This window comes from Primulina tabacum, chromosome 14 (genome assembly GCF_025594145.1).
Source record: "Primulina tabacum isolate GXHZ01 chromosome 14, ASM2559414v2, whole genome shotgun sequence".
In the NCBI taxonomy this organism is placed as follows: Eukaryota; Viridiplantae; Streptophyta; class Magnoliopsida; order Lamiales; family Gesneriaceae; genus Primulina; species Primulina tabacum.
In genome coordinates, this window is record NC_134563.1 from 5,121,187 (window position 1) to 5,147,004 (window position 25,818).

The following is a 25,818-nucleotide window of genomic DNA, read 5'->3' on the forward strand; positions in this document are numbered from 1 at the left end:
CAGTGGGCTTTCAATATTTTCGGGCTTGGTTGGCCCATATCTCCTCGTCAGTTGGGCCAGATCGGTAAATATGACTAGAAGGTCCGAGATTCATCACGAAAATAGTTATATTTTTTAATTTTTTAGATTGTTATATCATTAAAAATATATGTACTAAAATTATTAATTTGAAAATAAGAAAAATTAATGTGATTAGATATTTTTAATTTTTTTGATTATTATATCATTAAAAATATATATATTAAAAATTATTAATTTGAAAATAAGAATTATTATTATTATTAGATATTTATTAAATTATATAAACATACTGCAACCTCTGCAAAAGGTTTGACACTAGTACATATGATATTTATGTTAAGCAAAAACTTGTGTGAGACGGTCTTACGGGTCATATTTTGTGAGACATATCTTTTTTTTGGGTCATCCATGAAAAATATTATTTTTTATGCTAATAGTTTTTTTTTATTGTGACTATCAGTAGGGTTGACGCGTCTCACAGATAAAAATTCATGACACCATCTCACAAGAGACCTGCTCTTTATGTTATTGTAATGGAAATAAAAAAAATCTGACCATTCTTGTTAAAAATCACTAAATATCTATATATTTTATTATATTATAATATAATTATATTTATTAATCACATTTTTATTTTTATTTTTTTTATCATTTTTATAAACGTAAGTCGAATTATTGATCACACAAGATAAACATGCCCTTGGTATTTATTAAGAATATGAATAATAGAGAAAAAATTTGTTGTGAAAAAGTAAAAATTTATGGTAAAGAGTAAAAATCTCAAACTCTCAAAATTTACCAAACTACACACTTTTTAATATTTTTCTCTCTACTCAATTGTGAATTTTTCACAAATGGTGAGGCTATTTATAGAATTTCTTTGGTAATAATCCAAAAAATAAAATACATCATTACCTACATCATCACACACAAATTTCTAATTTTTATAACTCTTATTTTCAACATTCAAATATTCAACTATTACTTTTTCAACATTCAAATATATTATTTTCAACATTCCTCATTGTGATGATGATCATGATACGATGATGTCTTCTTCATTACGTGTTTTTGTACTGCCTCGTTAAAAACCTTACTAGGAAAAACTCATTGGGATAAAAATCATAGTAAGGGAAAAAGAGTGCAGTCACGTAAACTCCCCCTCATGTTGACACGAACAATTCTTCACAAATTTCGTAGATTGCGCATCCCAATATTATATATGTGCTTTCTGAATATTGTCGTAGAAAGTGCCTTTGTGAAGAGATCTGATGAGTTTTCACTTGATTGAATGTGACGAACATCAATACATTTATTCTTCTCAAGCTCCTTGGTGAATGCGAAGAACTTATGAGGAATATGTTTAGTTCTGTTGCTTTTTATGTATCCCTCTTTCATTTGAGCAACACATGCAGCATTATCTTCATATAATATCACAGGCTTCTCGTCGAATGATAATCCGCATGAGATGTGGATATGTTGGGTCATGGATTTTAACCACACACATTCACGGTTTGCTTCATGTAGTGCAATAATCTCGGCATGATTTGATGAAGTTGTTACGAGTGTTTGTTTCTGTGAACGCCAAGAAATTGCAGTGCCTCCACGAGTAAATACATATACAGTTTGAGAACGTGCATTGTGTGGATCAGATATGTATCCAGCATCGGCATAACCAATTATACTTGGATGAGCATCTTTTGAATACAAAAGTCCCAAGTCTGTCGTTCCTGGTAGATAATGGAATATATGTTTAATTCCGTTCCAGTGTCTCTTTGTTGGATATGTGCTAAATCTTGCCAATAAATTTACGGCAAAAGATATATCAGATGGACATAATGGATCATTTTCTATGTTTAATGATCTAACAACCATTGGAGTACTTAAAGATTTGATTTATCCATATTAAAACGTTTAAGGATATTTTCTGTATAATTTGTCTGGTGAACAAATATTTCATATTCTTTTTGTTCAATTTGTAAACCCAGACAATACTTGGTTTTTCCAAGATCCTTCATTTCAAATTCTTCCTTCAAGTATGACACAACTTCTTGAATTTCCTTATTCGTTCCAATGATATTTAAATCATCAACATATACAGCAATAATTACGCATCCGGATGTTGTTTTCTTAATAAAAACACAAGAGCATATTGAATTATTTACATATCCTCTTTTTCATCAAGTGATCACTTAGCCGATTATACCACATTCGGCCGGATTATTTTAACCCATATAATGATCTTTGTAATTTCACATAATAACATTCTCTGGGTTTTGAACTTTGTGCTTCATGCATCTTAAATCCTTCAGGGATTTTCATATATATATATTACTATCAAGTGATCTATATAAGTAAGCTGTAACAACATCCATAAGACGCATTTCTAAATTTTCAGATACCGCCAAGCTAATCAAATACCGAAACGTAATTGCATCCATCACGGGAGAATACGTTTCTTCATAATCAATTACAGGCATTTGAGAAAAACCTTGTGCAACAAGTCGAGCTTTATATCTTACTATTTCATTTTTCTCATTTCGTTTTCGAATAAAAACCCATTTGTATCCAACAGGTTTTACACCTTCAGGTGTAAGGACTATAGGTCCAAAAATATTACGTTTATTTAGCGAATCTAATTCAACCTGGATGACATCTTTCTATTTTATCCAATCCTGCCGATTTTTACATTCATCAAAAGATTTTGGTTCATGATCTTCATTATCATTTATGATGTCTATTGCCACATTATAAAAAAATATATCATCAATTTCTTCTATATCTTTTCGGTTCCATATTTTTTCAGTATTAATATAATTGATAGAGATTTCACGATTCTCGTCAATTTGTGGTTCTGACATTACATTTTCATCATCATGTGTTTCTTCAGGAATATCATTATCTATTTTGTGATCATCATGTGTTTCTTCAGGAACATCATTCTCTATTTGTGATCATCGTGTTTCTCTATGAATTTTTTTTTTCGAGGATTTTTATCCTTGGAACCGACTGGCCTTCCACGCTTCAGGCGTTTAATGACATCATGAGTATCTTCAATTTGTTTCTTCGAAATTTCAATTCGAGCAGGGGCATTTGCAGCATGTATATATGATTTAGTTACCCCTTTTGTGTCTGCAAATGCATCTGGTATTTGATTTGCTATTATTTGCAAGTGCACAATTATCTGTACATCTTTTTCACATTGTTTTGTTCTTGGATCAAGATGTAACAATGATGATACATACCATGTAATTTTCTTTTCGGTATGTTTTTTTCTCCCCTTAACATTGGGAAGATTTCCTCATTAAAATGACAATCAGCAAAACGTGCTGTGAACACGTCGTCTGTCTGAGGTTCAAGATATCGAATAATTGATGGACTATCATAACCGATATAAATTCCAATATTTCTTTGAGGTCCCATTTTCTTTCGTTGAGGTGGTGCAATAGGCACATACACCATACATCCAAAAATTCTCAGATAAGAAATGTCTGATTCTTTACCGAATGCAGGTTGCAATGAGGAGTATTTATGATATGCACTTGGCCTGTTGCGAATTAATGAAGCAGCGTGTAAAATTTCATGTCCCCATATAGAAAAATGTAGCTTTGTTTTCATAATCATTGGTCTAGCAATCAGTTGCAGACGTTTAATCAATGATTCAGCCAATCCATTCTGTGTATGTACATGAGTAACATGATGCTCAACAATGATTCCCATTGACATACAATAATCATTAAAAGTCTGAGAAGTAAATTCACCAGCATTATCAAGTCTAATTTTCTTGATTGTATAATCGGGAAATTGATTCCTCGATTTTATTATTTGAGCAAGTAATCTTGCAAATACAACATTTCGAGTTGACAATAAACATACATGTGACCATCTGCTGGAGGCATCAATCAATACCATAAATTATCTGAATGGTCCACATGGTGGATGGATTGGTCCACAAATATCACCTTGAATACGTTCAAGAAACATTGGTGATTCAGTTTGGATTTTGGCTGGTGATGGTCTTATAATAAGTTTTCCAAGAGAACATGCTTTACATTGAAACTTATTATTCTGAAAGATCTTCTGGTCTTTCAACGGATGACCATGTGTATTTTCGATAATTCTTCGCATCATTGTTGAACCAGGATGTCCTAATCGATCATGTCAATTGGTTAATATTGAAGAATTATCAACTACCATGTTTGATTCAATGTGACTTATATGTGTATAATGCAATCCAGTAGGGAGCATTGGTAGTTTTTCAATCACATATTTCTTTCCTGATTTATATGTGGTAAGACACATATATTTCTCATTCCCTTCATTCATTGTTTGAGTATCATACCCATGGAAATATATATAATTAAAACTCAACAATTAATTTCTTTTCGATTGTGGTGAATATAAAGCATCATTGATCAAAAATTTTGTATCATTAGGTAACAAAAATTGTGCTTTACCACATCCTTTAATCAAGTTTACAACCTGATATTGTATTCACCATTGTTTTTGTTGGTTTTAGTTCCAAGAAATATCTTTTATCTCGGAGGATAGTGTGCGTTGTACCACTATCGGGTATGCAAACGTCAGCTTTGCTCATAGCATTTTCCATATTTGAACTTAAAAAAAAATATGCAATGAAATAAAATTACTGACAATACATTTATAAAAATAAAATACAATACAATACATATGTAAAAAAATATAGCACACGATAAAACATTATCATACGGGTACATAAAATATTTTACATATTTATTCCACCGGCAAATTGATCATTGTCTGAGAAATCAAGCAGAAAATCTCCAGCATCAAAATGAGTTGAATCACTCAAAGGTTCACTCTGTTCAGTGAAGTTGGTCTCCTTTTCTTTCTCCTTTATTGATTCTTTATAAAGTTTACAAAGGTGCTCAGGGGCTCGACAAATACGGGACTAATGTCCTGGAGTACCACATCTAAAACAAGAACTTTCAAATCTTTTTGAGTGATTCTCATTAACACTCATATTCTCATGATGTCTTTTTGTGGATGGTTTGGGACACTCTTTTGAGATGAGTTATAGAAATAACTATCTCGATTATTTTCAAAACCACGGCCGCATCCACGACCACGACCACTTCCACGTCCACGTCCATGTCCACGACCACGACCTCGATTTCGTCCTCGACCAAAATATTGTTTATAACTTTGATTTTGGTTTCCAGATTTAAATTCATTTTTGTTTACGACATTTACTTCAGGAAATGCCGTTGAACCAGTGGGTCGTGCCTGATGATTTCTCATTAACAGCTCATTATTCTTTTCCGTCACAAGGAGACATGCGATAAGTTCAGAATATCTCGAAAATCCACGCACTCTATATTGTTGTTGTAGAGTTATATTCGATGCGTGAAAAGTGGAAAATGTTTTTTCAAGCATTTCTAATTCAGTAATCTCGTGCCCACAAAATTTCAATTGCGAGATTATTCTATACATTGCAGAATTGTAATCACCGACTTTTTTAAAATCTTAGAATCTCAACGTATTCCATTCATCTCAGGCGGTCGGAAGTATAACTTCCCTTATATGCTCGAATTTTTCTTTTAATCCCTTCCACAAAGCCATGGGATCTTTTTCAATTAGATATTCACATTTCAATCTCTCGTCGAGATGTCGACGCAAAAATATCATGGCTTTTGCCTTTTCTTGTGATGTCGATATGCCATTTTCTTTTATGGTCTCATTTAGACCCAATGACTCAAGATGCATTTCTACATCGAGAGTCCATGACATATAATTTTTTCCCGTAATATCAAGAGCAATGAATTCGAGCTTTGCCAAGTTTGACATGGTGGTACTAAAAAAATTACGATGCATTTTATTAGTTAATGAATATTGCAATACAAAGTAATGGATAAACAACAAATACAAGCATTCGTAAAAATAAAGAAAACACACGAGGAGGATATTCTCCGATAAATATAAGACTCGTGAGTATTATAACCAAAATAATTAAAAATAACCTTGAGAAAGCCATCTACTTTTTTTCTCGAAAATTTGATGAAGAATAATTTTTAGAGAAGAAGAAAAGTTGGAGTGATTGAATGTATTTGTGAGATCATATTTATAGGGCAAAAACTAGCCGTTTTGTTACCGTTTATGACCGTTGGTGTACAAAAAATAAATGTATGTATTTGTATAATTTTATGATCATAATATGATGTATATAATATTAGTCAGGTTTAAATAATTATGTATATCATATCACATTATTATAATGATGTGTCATAAGTTATTTTGTTTAAAAATCTTATAGGCTTTTATACTTATCATATCCCTTACCGGGAGTGTGGGATATCGTCTTAACATCTTCCCAGGATTTATAACAAGTTTTTGAAAAATTTATTTTTATTATTTCTGAATAACATTATATTATATATTAAATATATACACAATAAATAAATAAACAATAAAATAAATATTATTACTTTTGTTACCTTTTTCTTCTGTTTTGGAGCTTGGAAAAATATGGAGGACTTTTGGAGCTTGGAAAAATATGGAGGACTTCGTGCTGATAACGTGTTGTGAAAAAGTAAAAATTTATGGTAAAAAGTAAAAATCTCAAACTTTCAAAATTTACCAAACTACACACTTTTTAATATTTTTTTCTCTACTCAATTGTGAATTTCTTCACAAATGGTGATGCTATTTATAGAATTTCTTTGGATAATAATCCAAAAAATAAAATACATCATTATCTACATCATCACACACAAATTTCTAATTTTTACAACTCTTATTTTCAACATTCAAATATTAAACTATTACTTGTTCAACATTCAAATATATTATTTTCAACAAAATTGATATTTTAGTCTGAGTTTTATTTCATTTTATTATTAGAAATTATAGTTCGACATTAATTTAATGATTATGATATTATCTTTATTTGAAACATTGTATTCGAATCGGCCGGATTGACAAGACATTGTGCGAAAAAATCGTTTGACTTGTCGAACGGTCAAAATCGGCCAAAATCGATCAAAATCGACCAAAAATTGGTATGACGGATTCGCACATTTTAATTTTTGTAAAAATCGGTTTTTTATTTTTCTTTAAAGATATTATTTTTTATATTTAAAATTTTATTTTTTGGTTATATATATGATTATTTTGATTTTGATGTTTTTTAAAAATATTATTTACTAATATTAGATCTTATTTTGATTTATTTATTTTTTAAAAAAATATATGTATAATTATATTAGATTATATGTTTATTATTTAAATTTTAAACTTGGATAAATATATTTTATTTATTATTTATATATACACATTTATATTTAGAATTTAAAATATATTATTTATTATATTATATTATTATTTTATATAATATAACAGCTTTCTACTCTAACCATCGGTTCAATAAGTGGTTCAACCGAAATCATTTTCTATGATAAAACGATTACATTATTGATCTGATTGTGAAAATATTTATTTGATATAAATAAAATTAATTACAAAAATCGTACAAACAAACAAATCATATATCGACGCACTAAAATATAAACCGAAGACACGCATGTTGTCTATGTAACACGTTACGTGCAAACAATGACATTAGCGATTTCAAAATTTTGAATCGTATATCTAAAGAAAGCGATAATTTATTATGAATCAAACATATGTATATAAAACTATATTTACAAATAATAATTTTTTTAATTATCAATACCTATACTAAATACTCACAAAATCCACAAATACTATGGTATTAGAAATATATGAAAAGAAGGATTTGGATCTTCTGCTGTAGCTTAATATGTGTTTTTATTTTTTTTTACACCAGATGATCGGCCGATCATCTTGTTACATCCGAAAATTTTAAAATTATCTGAGGTCCATCAGATGATCAGCTGATCATCTCATGTAAAAAACGCACGTCACATAATCCTGTGTTTTAGCACAACAAAGGATCAAAATCCATGGAAGGAAAGAACAATAAATCATAAACTATTAATTTAGCATCCCTTTTTTGAAAAAATTGTTACTCTTTCTCCCTTCTGTTCTCAGCGATCTTCAATCTTGTCACAAATTCATCAATACATTTATCCGAGCTCCCCTCTCCACCAACAGCCCCCTTGGCCAAATCTCTCCATTTTCTAGCATTTCTCCTCACAACCTCACTTTTCTTCCCTTCCATCACCTCTTTCAAGCAAAACAAAAACTCTTCACTCTTGACTACACCAAACTCATCCTCTCTACACCTGACCCCCACCCCCCACACCTCCTCTATAAATTTTGCATCAGTCATTTGATCCGACCACTGCGGGATAGCCACCATCGGGACGCCTAACGACAGCCCTTCAACCGTCGAGTTCCATCCGCAGTGCGTCACAAAGCAACCGACGGCTCCATTCGCCAGAACTTCGAGCTGGTTGCACCATGACACGACTAGCCCTCTATGTTCGGTGGCGTCGACGAACTGTGTCGGAAGTTTGTGGCGTTCGGTGTCTCTTAAGACCCATAGGAATTGTACGTTGCTACGCATTAGTGCGTATGCTATTTCTTCGGTTTGTTTCGAGGTTAATTCAACCATGCTGCCGAAGGATATGTATGCGACTGATCTCGGTGGTTTGGTTGCGAGCCATTTTGTGCAGTGCCCACTTAGTGGTTTCCATAGGCTGGCTCCGTAGCCTTTGTCTCCTTCGATCCTTCCGTCTAGGTAGTAGGATGGTACCATTGGTCCTACGAGTTTGGCTGGCCATGACTTTGCTACACTTTTCGCCTCCTTTTATTTAAAAAAAGAAAAAAAAAACAGATGGCCGGTGATTATTAATTGCAAGCTGGGTAGGAAAGAGAGATCAGAGACTAGTATAATGTGGCTTTTGTAAAGATATTATTATAGAAGAAAAGGTGATACAAATCATCAACATGAAAACAATTCCCGTGATACTATTTCACGAGATGCATTTTGTGAGACATATATCTTGTTTGGGTCATTCATGAAAAAATATTACTTTTTACACTAAGAATATTAATTTTTATTGTGAATATCGTTGAGATTAACCCGTCTCACAGATAAAAATTCGTGAGACCGTCTCAAAAGAGATCTACTCCATCAACATTGTTAATATATTATATTACATTGACCGGATATGTCATACTATTTTAGGAAGACTCATATGTCAGAACACCGGATGAAAAAGTCTACTTAAAATATATTTAGAAACAGCAGCAATTAATTTGAAATCGTTAATATAAAAAATAGCTTTTAAAAGTCGGGTGTGGCTCTGTGATGAATTTTTAAGTAAGAAAATGATGAAGAGTAAAAAAAATTAATGCACCTTGCCTTCCAATTCTTGGAACGAGTTGGCAAAAACAAAATCTGCCTTCTCCAAGTTGGAGAACTGACTCAATTTCATAGCCAGGTAAGCGGGGTAGCTTTCGGGTGCCTTGATGAAACCAGGCACATCGCACGCCTTCAATGGCGGCAAACCGGGAAGCACCAAAGGCTCGTCGTCTTCGACATTCACGGGTAACGCTAGCGCACCATTGTGTATGTGGCAAAAAATGGCGCAGACAGCGGCCGAGTTTGTGAAAAACGACGCGCCCAGTATGCCATGTTGCTGGGCTACGTCAAGAGCCCATGGTAAAAACGAGTCGTAGATTATGCAAGTTATAGGGAGGCTAGTGTCTCGGTACTTTTGGATGAGTTGTGAAAGCGTTTTGGCCCCATTGTCTTTGAATGACTTGAGGTAAGAATCTTCATTTTGTGCTTGAGTGAAGCCACCTTGGTCAAACCCATCGGAGATCGGCTCCACCGCGATACCGGCGGCTTGGATGGATTTGACGGTGTAGTGGGTGGTAGCTACGGTGGCCTTGACGCCCTTTGAGGCGAGGCGTTTGGCGAATTGGAGGAGGGGATTTATGTGGCCTTGGCCGGGGTACGGGAGGACTACTATATGGGGAGTTCTCGTTTGCATTTCTTCCATTTCTTAATTCACTAGCAATTTAGTTTGGTAAAAATCAAATGAAAACCTCAATTTATATAGGCTCACCAACATAAAGATATCATCACACTTGTCAGTAGTGGGCCCAATACTACGAAACGCTATTATGTCATGGTTGCGACGTCATGCCTGACGTCAGAAACTTTACGAAACCCATTGCATCAGCCAAGTGACGTAAGCATTATTAGTCCCGCCGAATGAAAACAAAATATCTCAGCAACCGTCCAGTTCGAACGCGGATTGCAAATCGGATTTTGTGTTTGAATTTTTTTTTTCTTAATTGAAATTATGTAGCATATATTTTTAATATCCCAAAACTTTAATCTTTTTAACTTTGCAAACCCATTCAATAGATGTTAGATATCTCATTTGGATTTTCACATCTTTCTTTAACCTTAACTTGCAAACCCATTCAATCGATGGTAGATGTCTTTTTCTTGATTTGCACTTGACAAATACACGTGGGTATAATAAAAAAAGAGAATGTTTTTTTAAAAAAGAATTAATACATGTGTCCATCAATTCATATTAAAACGAGTTGAAGATTGCTGATTGTACTTATATGTGCAACATTTAACATTTAGATTTAATTAACTTTTGCTTGTTATCCATCTGGCCCTTCTCTTTTTCATTTAAAAATACTTGAGCATAAAGATTTTGATTAAAATTCAATGGACGGCCTATTAATTTTTTTTCGAGAATTTTTCGACAAAAATTCATCCTCTGGCAAGACGATATATGAAGTATCTAAAATTGCAATGTACTTGGGCCATCTCCAACCAAAAACTCTATTTTAAAGCAACTCTACTTTAAAATAGTGCAATTTCTGTACCAAATACAATATTCATCTCAATCCATCTACTTCAAATATTACTCTAAAAAGCAATATTCATTTCTAACTGTGTACTTGAATGTTTAAATATTATTCAATAAATTTGTATGTTAGATGTTTAATTATAATATTATTTTAAAAAATTATTATAAAGAAAATTTTGGCGCAGAGGGAAATGGAGCTGCACTATTTTGCAAATAGCACAGCTCCATTGGAGAGAAATGCTATTTTGATGCTTGTGTTGGAGATGTTTTTAGAATATATGATGTGATTAAGTTTCAAAATCACATGAGCCAAGAAGAAGAGTAAAAGGGCAGCTAGAATTATCTTACGAGAAGAAGAAACCATGAATTACTGCTCTCTTTTCTTTTCTTTTTCTGAAATTGAATATTTTTCTTCTTTTCGATTGCTTGAGAATTTGTTATCTTATATTAATTAATAGGATTATATTTTTGCGTCATCATTTTAGGCCTCACTTCTGCGAATCCGCCAAGCCCCCTTCATATAAAGGACATGTTTGGAAGTAAAAGTAATTAAGTATCTGGTTTGTTTTTATTTTATTTTGAAAAATGGAATTTTGAAAATTAAATTGGAATGAAAATTTGTTATTTATGAATGTGTGAGGAAATCTGGCTTTTCACATTTTTGAGTTAATAATAAGAGTAATTATGTTTTAGATTTCAAAATGAATTTTGTATGACTTTTGATGTGGTTTTTGAAGCCTACAAAATTATAAATAGTGTTTTCATTTTCAGAATCCACACACGATAAAGATTTCAATTACTCATTATCTTACATTTCATATTGTTAGCTTTTTATTTAACATCTGTTAAGTTTTGGTTATCAATGAATGTACGATTTGAGTTCTCCAAAGTAGTGATTTTGTGCTTAATTAGCAGGAAACTGACGTATGTGCCGATCACAAACAGCACGTGGAAGTTACGAATATGTTTTAAGGAATTATACTTTGTAATAGACTTCGATATATTTGTTTCATTATTTTGTTACTACAATTATTTTGTCAATCTATAATTATATTGCTACAATTTTTTTCCTAGCCGCTACCGGTTTATATTTGGGTTGGCTCATCCACCAAATAGACAGGTTGGATAGGCGATTTCCTAACTCGCCCAAATGGTGGGGCGAGCAAATGATGAGTTGTAGGCTCGTCTGACCCGTCAAATATAAATAAAAATTAGTGGGTTGTGTTGGCAATATCCCAACATGTCCAAATGGTGAGCCACTCATTCTGCTAACCCGTTTTGACAAGGTTTGACATAATAAGATTTAAGTATGAAGTTTATCAATTTCAGGCGGAATTTAGTTAATTGTCGATTTTATTAAATTAATTATCAATTTATGTAATACTGTTTTGTTTTACATGTATTCACATTTATTTCCTGTAATTTTGGATTTTGTTTCATTGTCAGTTTCCAACATATATAATTTTAAAAAAATTAATTTAAAATTTTTTTTGTTTTTTTTTCGTCGGTTGAATTCAATTTATGGTACGTCAATAGAGTGGATTCCAAAAAATAAATGCCCCTCGGTGGTAAGTCGTCAAGTGTCCCAGTTGGATTCTCCAGTTATTTATTTTTGAAAGCGAGATTTCAAAGGATGCGGCTCGTAAAGAAAATATTTCAAAAAGTATCACATATTCCTACATTTAGGTTGATGTTTCGAGTTATATAATATTAAATCCAAATTCAAATTTTAATTTTATTGTGTTCTATCTATCTACAACAAATTTGCATCTTGCAGCTGAATGATACTAAAATCACAAGTTTGAAACGCAAGCTAATGTAGTCAAAAAATGTAATTGCTTGGATTACTTGTGTAGATCAACGTAGAAAAGATCTGACTGACTCGTAAACGAACCTAATTAGTCTTCAAGAGAATATCTTCCAATATATTCATCAGTATCTTCAACAAATCGTAAAACATATTCAAACAAATATTTTCTTCAATTGTCTCCATATATTTAATATCTCAAACCAATATTTTAAAATTTTATTGATAAAATATGTTTGGAGGAGCATAACCATAAGATATTTGCACTTGATCAAACTCACTTGTTAAGTTCAGCACGCAATATATCACATGCCAAAAAAATCTACTCTTGAAACTATGGTAAATGCTGAAATATTTGTCTTTAATATTGTTTTTTTTTTATGAAAAATGAAGCATGTATGCAAAAAAATTTAGGGTTTATCAGAAATGATGCATATGACCATATGAGTTGGCTGAAAAAACATATCGAAGTCGAGAATGAAGATGCAATTCAATATTTTATAGATAAAACGAGTAAGGAGAATTAATTTATTTTGAATGTGCAATTGGATGATGACGATAGATTAGTGAACTTTTTCTTTAGGGACTAGAAATGTGTGGTTGATTATGAACATTTTAGTGATGTGATGTTGATTGATAGAACCTATAGGAAAAATAAGTATATTTGTTGGTATAAATCACCATATTCAGAATGTGATGTTTGGCTTAATGTTTATGTCAGATGAGACTGAAAGTTCTTTTGAGTGGTTGTTTACAACATTTATTGATTGTATGAATGAGAAGCAACCTCAAACTATTTTTTCGGACCAATTTCAATCCATGATGAATGCCACTGAAACATTTTTTTCACATTCACATCATCTTTTATGTCAATGACATATAAATCAAAATATTTCATACTTTGGGAGTTTAAATGACAATTCAAATTTCAAAATATTGTGGTATAAATGCACGACTTATTGTGAATCTGAAGCTGAATTTGAGGTCATTTGGAAATATGAAATTGATAGATATAATTTGAATGATCATAAATGGTCGAATGAGATGTATAGTATTAGAAAAAAATGGGTTTATGCTTTTAGCAATGAAAGGTTTAGTGTGAGAATTTTGGTTACACTGATGAGTGAGGTCACAAACATGGTTTAAAAAAACAATTAGTAAAATGAATTCTTTGTATGAATTTGTGTTGAATTATACAAAGATTCAAAATAATTGGCCGGTAAAGGAGAAGACTAAGGATACTCGTCGTCGTCGTGACAAGCTTTTGCAGATTTTGAAGAATCATCCATTGTTGATTCAAGTTGTTGATGTTTACACAATTTCCATATACAAGTTACTTGAAATTGAATTGGCAAATTCCTTGAATTGCAAATATGTTGAACCACCATCTTGTTTTGATAATGATTGGAATTAGATTGAGATCAAAGTAAAATCTCATGATGAAAACTCAAAGATTCGACACGTGGTGTTCAATAAGCAGAATTATGAAATAAAGTGCATATGTCATAAGTTTGAGACAATGGAGATTTGTGTAAACATGTTATGATGGTGTTTAATTGTATAGATGTCACTGTTTTACGCAGATGTTATATTTTGAAGAGATTGATGAAAAACAAAAGACATAAATTTAACCCCGATTTTCAAAATAGTGGCGGCGGCGGCGGTCATGTATCTGAGATGGTGTTTGTCAACCAGATAATGAGATCGATGTATGATCTGACTCAATTGAGCAAGCCTCATGAAGATGCGAGAAAAAGATTATACAGATTGATTGACACTACGAAAGATGAAATCTCCAACCTTGTCCAGAATTTGAGTGCAGATGATGAGACATCGTGTGATGATATTCCAAGTGATGGTTGTTGGTCCCACGTGCGGAATTTGAGATAATAAAACCCGAAAATAAAGAATAAATTGGACACCGAGATTTACGTGGAAAACCTCTAAAAATTATTAGAGTAAAAATCACGGGCAAGATGAAAAGAATTCCACTATAATATTTTGTGGTGTACAACTCACTCACTGTGTTTCCAAAGAGATCACACACTTTCTTAATACAGGAGAACAAAACACCTCACAAATATTATAAAACTAAGCACTCAAATGCTTATAAGATGAGAGAAAACTCGAAGAATGGATGATTTCAGAATGAAGGGGGAGCTCTATTTATAGAGCCCCTTGTCCGTGTGAATACGTGTTAAAAACGCGTATTCATATTTCCGTCTGAGTGTTTGAATGCTAACCATGCCACTTCTCATTTATTCCCACGTGACTTTTCCTGAGACAATTCTGCCAACCTTGGTTTGAAATTCCAAAGCCTGCAAATTTGTCCCTACCTATTGCCGACATTTCTCCCACTTGGAGATTTGATTGATAATCAAACACATCTCCACACATCTTTTCAATCTCGCCATTCCCTGCTGCTTACGTTTCCGCTAGACCACTTGAGGATCTACATTACTCAAACTTATCAGTGTTTATTGGCTTGGTCAGAAAATCAGCTATGTTATCCTTTGTATGGATCTTATGCATATCCACGCTTCCTTCCTCTACTACTTCTCGCACAAACTGAAATTGTACTCTAATGTGTTTCGTCCTGGAAGGAAAGGCTGGATTCCTTGCGATGTGCAAGGCACTCTGACTGTCACAAAACAAAGGAACATTCTCTTGTTTGTGTTCGATCTCCTCCAATAACCTTTTAATCCATATTGCCTCCTTGCAAGCTTGAGTAGCTGCCATGTATTCTGCCTCTGTTGTAGATAATGCCACAACTATCTGCAGTTTTGAAACCCAGCTTACTGTTCCCCCTGCAAGCGTAAACACATAACCAGTAGTAGATTTCCTCTTATCAGGATCACCTGCATAATCTGAATCGACATAACCTCTGAGTATAAAATCCTATCCTCCATAACATAATGCAGCATTCGAGGTACCCTTAATGTATCTAAGAATCCTCTTAACATTGCTCCAATGCTCTCGTCCAGGATTCGCTATATACCGACTAACTGCTCCCACTGCTTGAGCAATGTCTGGTCTTGTACAGATCATATCGAACATCAAACTTCCCACTGCTGATGCATAGGGTACTCGAGACATCTCCATCCTCTCTGCTTCACTGCTAGGACACATCTCGGAGGATAACTTGAAGTTAACATGAAGATGGGTCGAGATTGGCTTACTATCTTGCATGTTGAAGCGTTGCAAGATTTTCTTCAAATAATTTTCCTGGGAAAGCTAAATTTTTCTGTTACTTCTGTCTCGGTGAACTTGCATCCCTAGAATCTTGTTGTTTGGTCCCAAGTCCTTCATATCAAATTCCCTAGCCAACTGTACATTCAATCCTTGGACCTGATCTTTGTTGGGGCCTGCTACCAACATGTCGCCCACATACAACAGCAAAATGATATAATCATCACCAAACCTCTTGAAATACGTACAAGGGTTTGCACTCAATCTGTTGTATCCAAGGCTCATGATATAGGAATCGAATCTCTTGTACCAATACCTCGGCGCCTGTTTGAGATCGTACAGAGATTTGTTCAAACTGCAAACCAAGTTCTCTTTGCCTTTTTCCGCAAAACCTTCTGGCTGGAGCATATAGATTTCTTCTTCAAGATCTCCATGAAGAAATGTTGTTTTCACATCTAGTTGTTCTAGATGTAGTTCAAACACCGCACATAATATCAACACTACTCTGACTGTTGTAAGCCGAACCACAGGAGAAAATATCTCATTGAAGTCAATGCCTTCTTTCTGAGCATATCTTTTTACCACCAATCTAGCTCGATACCGCTCCACTTGGTTATTGCCATCACGCTTGATCTTATAGACCCATTTGTTACCAATGGATTTCCTTCCTTGTGGTAGTGTAACAAGATCCCAAGTTTTATTCTTGTCTATTGCCTCCAACTCTTCTTGCATTGCTATCATCCACAAGGATACATCCGAGCTTTGAGTAGCCTCGTGGAAACTCGATGGCTCACCATCCTCTGATAATAGACAATATGCAATATTGCTTTCAGTGATATAATCTGAAAGCCAACCTGGTGGTCTTCTGTCTCGAGTTGACTGCCTCACATTGGAAACCTCAGACTCAACATGCTCTTGTTCTTCGTGCTCTGGTACTGCTTCACAAGAAACCTGACCTTCGTCCGTCTTATTTTCCACCAGAAATATAGTAGTTTCTGAATTCAATGTGCATTTATCTTCCTTTACTTTATCTTCCTCGAAGATAACATCCCTACTGATGACAAGCTTGTGAACAGTAGGATCCCACAAGCGAAACCCCTTTACTCCATCAGCATAACCCAAGAAGATACATTTTCTGGATTTCGAATCCAACTTCGATCTTTCTTGCTCATTGTACAGAACGTACACATGAATTTCAAATATATGCAAATGAGAATAATCTGTTGGCTTCCCAGTCCACATCTCCATCGGAGTCTTCAGATCAATCGCCACTGAAGGAGAATGATTGATAATATAACAAGCGTTTTGACTGCTTCCGCCCAAAATGACTTTTCTAGACCCGCAGTCCTCAACATAGCTCTTGTTCTATCCAACAAGGTTCTGTTCATCCGCTCCGCCACTCCATTCTGTTGAGGTGTGTAAGCCGTCGTGAAATTGATGCCTTCCATGTTGACAAAATGCATCAAACTCGTCACTGGTATATTCCCCTCCAGTGTCAGTCCTCAGACACTTGATTTTCTTTTCTGAATCAAGTTCAACCCGCGCTTTGAAATCTTTGAAGATCTGGAAAACATCTGATTTCTTCTTGATTGGATACACCCAACATCTCCTAGAGAAATCATCAATGAACGAGACAAAGTATTTCGCTCCTCCTAGGGATACAACCGGTGCTTGCCAAACATCCGAATGAATCAACTTCAATATGCTTTTGCTCCTGGCAGTAGAAGTGCCAAACTTTAATATGTGTTGTTTAGTGGTAACACAGTGCTCACAAAAAGGTAGTGACACTTTTGTAAGTTCCGGCAGCAGCTTCCATTATGAGAGAATTTTCAACCCTCGTTCGAACATATGCCCGAGCTTTCTACGCCATAACTGTTAATTCTTCTCCTGAACCAATTGATGCAACAGATAATTTTGCCTCTTTGTGTGTTTCTCCCAAAAGTACATACAGATTTGCAGCAACCTTTTCCGCCTTCATAACCACAAGTGCACCCTTCACAATTTTCATGATCACGTTCTCGATTCGAGTTTTGCATTCGATGTCATCCAATTGCCCCAAGGTCAAAAGATTTTTCGTCAGTCCTTTCACATGTCGTACCTCATGTATGGTGCGAATGGTGCCATCAAACATTTTAATTTTGACAGTACCGACCCCAGCGATTTCCAAGACATGATCATTTCCCATGAATACAGATCCTCCTGAGACTGGTTCATAATGATCAAACCATTCTCTCCGAGACGTCATGTGACACGTCGCTCCTGAATCCATAATCCATGTGTCACAAAATTTGTGTCTGCCTTCTGCAACTGTTGCTGCTTCGCTGAATAATATTTCACCACTGCCTGAAGTACTGGCCACATTTCCTTGAGAACTTTTATCGATACTCGTACATTCTTTCTTGAAGTGCCCTTTGCCGCCACATTTAAAGCAGTAAATATTTTTCTTCTTACTTCTTGACTTTGATCTACCTCGTCTTTGACTCCCACTAGAGTCATGGTCCATGAATCTTCCTCTTATCATCGGTAAAGCCTCTGCCTGCTTCGAAGTTACCAACCTATCTTCTTTATTCTTGCGCCGGCTTTCTTCTCCGAGAACCGCAGTTAAGACATCGTCGAATTTTAGAAAGCCCATAAGAATATTGTTGGTAATGTTGATGATAAGTTGATCATATGAATCTGGTAGACTTTGAAGTAGAAGCTCCGCACGTTCATTTTCCCCTATTTTATGCCCCATGGAAGTGAGTTGAGCAAATATAGTATTTAGTGTATTGATATGGTCGGTCATCGATGAGGATTCCACCATCCGAAAAGTATAAAGCCTTCTCTTTAGGAAAATCATGTTGTGTAGCGACTTGACCTCGTACATCTTTGTCAGAGTATCCCAGATAACTTTGGTTTTTTTTTATCTCAGAGATACTTGACAAAACTTCGTCTGCTATAGCCAAGTGTAAATTGACAATAGCATTATCATTCATCTCATTCCACTTTCCATCATCTGTAATCTCCACCGGTATATCTCCAATAGCCGCCAAGCAATTCTCTTTTCTTAAAACTGCTTGTATCTTTATTTTCCATAGCATAAAATTTCTTCCATTGAATTTTGCTATCTCGTACCTTCCCGTCATTATGTCTACAACAATTTTAGTAGACATGACAAAATAATCCCGCCTTAAATAAAAAATCTCAAAAAATCTTTTCTGATGTGGAAGATCAATCTAGGCTGCAACCACAGAGCATACTCAGAATTTTAAGAAATTTTAAACCAAGGCTCTGATACCACTTGTTGGTCCCACGTGCGGAATTTGAGATAATAAAACCCGAAAATAAAGAATAAACTGGACACCGAGATTTACGTGGAAAATCTCTAAAAATTATTAGGGTAAAAATACGGGCAAGATGAAAAGAATTCCACTATAATATTTTGTGGTGTACAACTCACTCACTGTGTTTCCAAAGAGATCACACACTCTCTTAATACAGGAGAACAAAACACCTCACAAATATTATAGAACTAAGCACTCAAATGCTTATAAGATGAGAGAAAACTCGAAGAATGGATGATTTCAGAATGAAGGGGGGAGCTCTATTTATAGAGCCCCTTGTCCGTGTGAATACGCGTTAAAAACGCGTATTCATATTTCCGTCTGAATGTTCGAATGCTAACCACACGTCTTCTCATTTATTCCCACGTGACTTTTCCTGAGACAATTCTGCCAACCTTGATTTGAAATTCCAAAGCCTGCAAATTTGTCCCTACCTATTGCCGACAATGGTAACATAGATGAAGTATACATACGTAACCCACTTAATGCTAAAACAACGGAGTTACAAATATAAATATCACAAGACATTGGGATAATAAGATCAAATTTGAAAATGGAAATGGAAATGGAAAAGGAAAATGAAAAGGAAAAGCTGAAATTTCAAGTTTTCTATTCAGCATTTTATTCATATACTCATTATACAATAAATCTTTCACTTGTTTGGATTTGCTAGGTACAAAAGGAGCCAAAAGAAAGGGGAAAATGCACAAGATGGCCCACCCCAGCACACGGGAAATGAACTATATACAATCACAACAGTCAAACTTCACATAATCGCAAAATCCATTCGCATCTCTCAATTTCCATCTCTATTTGGGCACAGTCAATATATTTTCCAGTATTCAAATCAAACGGCAACTTATTCTTTTTTATTTTCACTATGGAAGAAATTTGTGTATTATCTTATATTTGTTTTTTTTATCTCGTGCAAGAGGCAAACACAAGCTTCTATTCAAATGGTAAGATGAATTTATTCTCTATTCAGTTTTCGGGTCCTCTTTCATTAAAGAATTTATGAAGTTTCTGTTTGTGGTTACTATCAAGTGGAATATATTTCAGAAGTTTCTGTTTGTGGTAACATTTTGAAGGTTCTGTTTTTGTTTGGGTGATCTATATGCCTTGATCGTAACTCTTTTATCAGATAAAAAAACCATGGTTTCAAAGGAACTGTTGTTGGGTTCAAATATAATAAAATTCAAATTCATATCTATTCCCTATTTGAGAAGTCAATTTGGGTTTATTCAAAAATATACAACGAAATTATCTGTCAAAATTATCAACGTATCAGATGTTGAATGAGTTCAAACAGTGCCCTTAGAGGTAGGTTCGACTTTACCTTTTGGGTCCAACTTTCAGTCCCAAGGTCAAGCCACCTCCTCAATAGGCTCACATGAATCTGCTCAACTCGACTTATATCCAACCATTTGTCATTGCAAGCAACAGGAAAGAGCCATTTGCTATTATACTCCTATTTGCCTCAAATGATACACTAAACCAACTGATTTTTTGAACTTCACTTTCCAAGCGAGCATTGTATACTGCCTTTTCAGAGGAAATCATTCAATCTTAAGGTCTTCTACATCAATCTACATTGATCATTGATAAGATCGACTATGACGCGGTATCGATCAATTTAAAAGGTTAATTTTCAACACTTGACTAAATTGCAACAGAATTTACAAAAGAACACTTTTTGCAACAACCATTAAGAAGCAAACACTCTTCATGTCACAAGAAGTTATAATCAAAACAATCACTTTTAGCAACGCGGATACCATGACAAGTCAGTTATTGTTCGACCTTTTCTTGATTATATCATCAACCTCAATAAATGGTCTTAAAGGGATAGTAAATTTCAACACGATTGACGGGCAAATCAAGACAAGATTTGCATTAAAAAATCGTATTTAGTCGTAGAATGGTGCAATTGCTTCACACAAATCTCATTTGCATCGAGAGTAACTATCATGCTGGCCTTCTGAGACGAGGTTGCAGTGCAAGCATGATTTTCTTTCTTGGTCCCTACAAATTTAAAGCCTTCAATAAGTAAGAAAATACGAAAGATAGACCTAAGAGAAACATGATTTTGGTTGAAAATTAGATTCATGAGATGCATCTTTCAACAATTGAAGGATTTCTATTTTTCCAGCAAAACAATTAGAAGACTAGTTGATTCTAACAACTGACATTTACCCACAAGAAAGCTATATATTTATAAGAGAGTGGTTTACTTGGAATCCATGTGCTTTTATGCACCCAGTAACTAACGGGAGCAAACCAGTGGGGTCTCAGAGATGTGGGTGATTAAGTCTCATGGATAGAAAGGGTTGATACTTGTTTTTTCAGTAAAAATCATAAATCAAATTTGAAAATATTTTCATTTGTGAGCGAACAATCGCCCACTCTAAGGTCTGCAATGTTATTTAACGAACAACCATAGTACGTTTTCTAGGTACACCACTGTCTACATCAGATAATTGCTATTCACTCTGCCTCTCGTCTTTCTACCTACATGGCACAATCTGAGGAAGAATGCACAACAAATCTGAAAATTACCATGGATCAATGTGCAGTAAGACATGAAATATCAGATATTGACAAAGCTATTACCATGGGTATTCCCAACACTTTAAGGTCACTGTCAGTCATCCGCTTCAAAGAATACATATCCACCTGCAGAAAGAAACTTCTATTTAGGTAATAGAGAATAGAAGCACGTCTATTTTATGAAAAGTATGGCAGAACAGAAAATGCATGGCAAAAAAATTAGAAATTAAAATGATTAGGATGATATATGGAGCAGAGCACCGAGCACCCAAAAAATAAGTCGTCAATTAATTGACTGGATCACATAAATTACTTCAGCCTAAAAACTAAATAAGGAGTGAATGCAAATAAAAGCCTGGTACTTCATCATTCTTGTAATATGATAATTTCTCTTCAGATTCTTTAGTTCTTAAAAATAAATAAAGACTTCTGGAAAGTAAAAGAAAACATGTGTGCCATTAATTAAAAGAAAGAAGAATTAAAATCTTCAAAGATTACACACCTCCTCAGCCTTAAAAATAATGGCAAACTTTTCAAGGCCCAGTGACCTCAGAAAGATGTCAACAGTAGTGTGATCATCCACCTGCAAGCATAAATATAATGATTAAACAAATATGGAATCCTTCTTTGTAAAGCTGCAAAGTTCAACCACGTCTTAAAACTTTTCTTGAATACCAGAAGTTGCCAATTGGTTTGTGGAGGATTTATCATGTGTGAGTGTGAGGTGAGCGTAGTTTGATGAGAACTCATTTCCCCGGAATCATAAATCATCCATAAGGACATCATAGCATTGATATGAACATATGCTCAATATCAAATGCAGCAAAGAATTGTTTGTAATCCTTGATTTGTGAGAAATGAAACTTTTTAACACATATACAATCATACAGTCAAAGGGAGAATACTCTTTAACATTATAAAGTCATATAGAATATAAGATGCCCCCAGGTGCAAGCTTTGAGATCATAAAAGCTTGGGGAAAAAACTACGACTTTTTAAAGTTCCCAGAAACAGCCATCCCAGCAACTATCTAAACTTAGACACATAAATAGGATTTGGATAAAACCATGCTTTTTTAAAAGATTCAAAGTATATTGTGCAGTGGATCTGAATTGCAGCCAATATTCTAGAAGCCAAAAAATAATCTCCGCCCTGGTGAAGAAACCAACTTTTCTCATAGTTCTTGAAAACCATAAACATCTAATAAATCATTCATCTTATGGAATCCAAACAAGTGTCTTCTTCACATGCGAAGATACAAATAAACAGTAAAGACAAACTTTCACACGGACAACCACACTCAACCATGTGGTATACCAATTAATAGATCAATTAAGACAACTCAGCTTTGTGGGAAGCGCTACAAAAAAAAATTCTCAGGAGAAGACGAGAAATGTTATGTACACGGTACCACATATGAAGTATTCGGTGCGTGATTGCTAGGTAAAGGATGTGTTGAGACAATTGGCGCCCTGGTCTTCATTGGTCCAACAGGTGGAGCCATTTTCGCCAAGTACGATGAAGAACTTGTGGGTCTTGAAAACTCGAAAGCATCTTTAAGTGTACTCGACCTGGTATCACCCAATGTTCTAACAGCATATATTCCCTTTGATTCTTCATCTCTTACAGGTGCAGGAAGACCTCTAGAAGTCGTCAAAGCTTCCTCGGGCGGTGATCTTCGCCTTAAATGATCCAAAGTCCAGGGAGAAGAAGAAATCCCTGGCTCCATCTTAGATACATTACTTGCAGTTCTTGGGCCATGCACATCAGATATCATACTAGAACGACTAATCTCTAGCGTACGATGTCTGCTATCCTTTGGCTCAAGACTGATTCGTCCACTTTCTCTGGCATCGGGCACAAGTTGTACCCTAGGTTTGAGAAGTTGCTGAACCTTAGGTAATGGTAAGTGCTGGCTAAAACTCCTGGACGCTGACATTAACAGTCTGTCATCCATAGGGCCTGGAATGTGCTGTCTACTATCTTTCGGTTCCAAATAACGTGGTCTAGTGTCCTTTGGTTCAGGCAGCTTTTCCCATAAAGATACACTATTTGTTGAAGATTGTGCAGGCCTCGAGAGGACGTTGCGAAGATCTTCTCCATCCTGCAGTCTGCTATGACTTTGCTTGCGAATATTTTTTTGAATGATTTTGTAGCGGAGATCATCTCTACTTAGATGGATATCTTTTATCCAATCGAAATATGAAACAATGAAGAAAATCATATTATTTTCTAGCAATAACTTTAGCAACAACAAGGAATCTTAACCATTCGAGAAGAAGCCAATTACCATCAGCATCAATCATAGCTCCACCATCTCCCCTCATTCTGCAAAGCATAATAACAAAAATTAATTTGTATCTGCCCAGCAAACATTTTACAACAATATCTGCAGTTTTTTAGTGTCCCTATTCTTGCTAAAAGCGAAATTAGCACTGGCAACAAATTCGAAACAACTACAAAAAGTGTCTCGTCGGTCAATAATATCGGAACTAAGGAACATCAATAGTTAATTTAAGCACTGTATCTACTGATAGATAAGGAGAAAATTCACACACCTCTTGTTATTGAACTGTGCAGACGAATCTACGTAATTTCCAAGCCTTTCTCTAACTGATCGCTTGGTTCCAGAATGTGGCTGTACATCAGCATAAGCACTATCAAATGAACTCCCATCCCTTTTCACCACCTACAAAATACACACAACAAAAGAACACGATGCAATATCACTGAGAAAATGCAAAAGTCCATAAAACCCATAAATCCGGGAAGAAAGAACAAACATCCAGCATCTTTCACACAATTTCCAATCGGCGTAACATGAATAATCAATCAAAGTATGAGAAAGTCTTCACTTGGCTAAATACTGGCATCATCCATCTTGGCAGCGCAAATCCGTGATATCATTTATGACATTCGAAAGTATTGAACAAATTACTACCTGACCAGTGCGTCCAAGTGTTATTGTGACCCGAGACCTCGAAGTCTCTGACATTGCCGATAAACCAAAAAGCTTCCAAAACCTACTTCGAAAAATCAAACAGGAATGAAAAACAAATTCAAAATCGAAAGATACACTCTCCAAAAACACTATACTTGGAGAATTTAATGAGATTTTGTTGTCGATAAAAATGCTCAACTCAATTAGGGTTTCGGTTGTCGCGTTCTTGACAGGAAAGAAAAGCGACTAAGGTGATGAGTTTACTCGATAAATTGCATTATTCCCCTCGAACGATGCTATATTTTTAGCATTGTAACTCAAAAACAAGAAAATTATAATTGGAGACAGATAATTTAAATAATTGGGAATCTATGTTGATTATTAATTATTAATTACTAATAATAATAATAATAATAATAATAATAATAATATAAATGTCTCTGACATTTTTATTTATTTATGTCCAATTTGACATTATATTTTATTTTGATTTTCGAACTATTGATAAATTGAAAGATTAGTAAATGAATTATCGTAAATGATTTAGTTGGTATATAGTCTAACTAAAAAGATTGATTTTACCCTTAAATCTTTGTATAAAAATTATATAATTATTAGTTATTGAATAATATAACTATATATATATATATAAATTGATAAATTGTACACAAAAATAATATATTTTCAAAATATTTATAAATATATACTAAATTTATATTTTTTTTCTTTATCTACAATTCAATATTTAATATTAAAATTATATTTACTAAAATTACAAGTCAATAAATAAATTATATGCACAGCTAAATTATTGATCAAAATATAATAAAATAAATATTTCTCTTTATTGATAAAAAATAATAAAATAAATATTTTTTTTATTTAAATTGAAGTACTAAATCAAAAAATCACGGAACTTGCTAGAAATGTCTAAATCATGTGTATAAATTTTTGGTCATAGAAGTCACGTAAATGGAAAAAATGAGAGATTTTTAATTAGTTGTAGTATCGATATTTCGGCCATCAGTTTTTTCCTAAAGGTTTTCCTTTTCCTCCCTCGACCATATATGACCACACTCAATGTATATGACCACGCTCGAAAATCTTCAAAATGAATAAGAACTTCATCGTCTTACGACATATCTTGCCTGATCCTAAATAATATTTTCAAATATCTCCATCGTA

The 25,818-nt window shown here is 34.2% G+C and overlaps 2 protein-coding genes across 3 annotated transcripts; both read right to left on the reverse strand.

Annotated features, from left to right (window-relative positions):
- Positions 1-7,604: 7,604 nt before the first annotated feature.
- On the reverse strand, positions 7,605-10,031 carry LOC142525408 (UDP-glycosyltransferase 74B1). Its single transcript, XM_075629696.1, has 2 exons — positions 9,345-10,031; positions 7,605-8,788 (listed from the first exon to the last, which is right to left on the reverse strand). Exons 1-2 carry the CDS (start codon positions 9,990-9,992, stop codon positions 8,045-8,047), a joined length of 1,392 nt encoding a protein of 463 aa, XP_075485811.1. The 5' UTR covers positions 9,993-10,031; the 3' UTR covers positions 7,605-8,044.
- A 10,819-nt stretch (positions 10,032-20,850) lies between these two features.
- LOC142524452 (uncharacterized) lies at positions 20,851-24,868 on the reverse strand. Of its 2 annotated transcripts, XM_075628456.1 has the most exons (8): positions 24,832-24,868; positions 24,634-24,715; positions 24,251-24,381; positions 23,983-24,020; positions 23,104-23,876; positions 22,195-22,275; positions 21,756-21,818; positions 20,851-21,167 (listed from the first exon to the last, which is right to left on the reverse strand). In XM_075628456.1, exons 2-8 carry the CDS (start codon positions 24,685-24,687, stop codon positions 21,111-21,113), a joined length of 1,197 nt encoding a protein of 398 aa, XP_075484571.1. In that variant the 5' UTR covers positions 24,688-24,715; positions 24,832-24,868; the 3' UTR covers positions 20,851-21,110. The 2 variants fall into 2 exon arrangements, with proteins under 2 accessions (XP_075484571.1, XP_075484572.1); XM_075628457.1 differs by having other exon boundaries at positions 24,634-24,868.
- Between the last annotated feature and the right edge of the window lie 950 nt (positions 24,869-25,818).

Bases quoted from the DNA above. Each gene is read 5' to 3' on its own strand.
- LOC142525408 (XM_075629696.1), bottom strand. From the start codon at position 9,992: ATGGAAGAAATGCAAACGAGAACTCCCCATATAGTAGTCCTCCCGTAC. The intron at 8,789-9,344 runs GTGCATTAATTT...TTTAAATAAAAG, and splicing joins TCCAAGAATTGGAAGGCAAG to GAGGCGAAAAGTGTAGCAAA.
- LOC142524452 (XM_075628456.1), bottom strand. From the start codon at position 24,687: ATGTCAGAGACTTCGAGGTCTCGGGTCACAATAACACTTGGACGCACT. The intron at 23,877-23,982 runs GTAATTGGCTTC...ATTGGATAAAAG, and splicing joins AGCTATGATTGATGCTGATG to ATATCCATCTAAGTAGAGAT. The intron at 22,276-23,103 runs GTACCGTGTACA...TTATGCTTGCAG, and splicing joins CACCGAATACTTCATATGTG to GTGGATGATCACACTACTGT.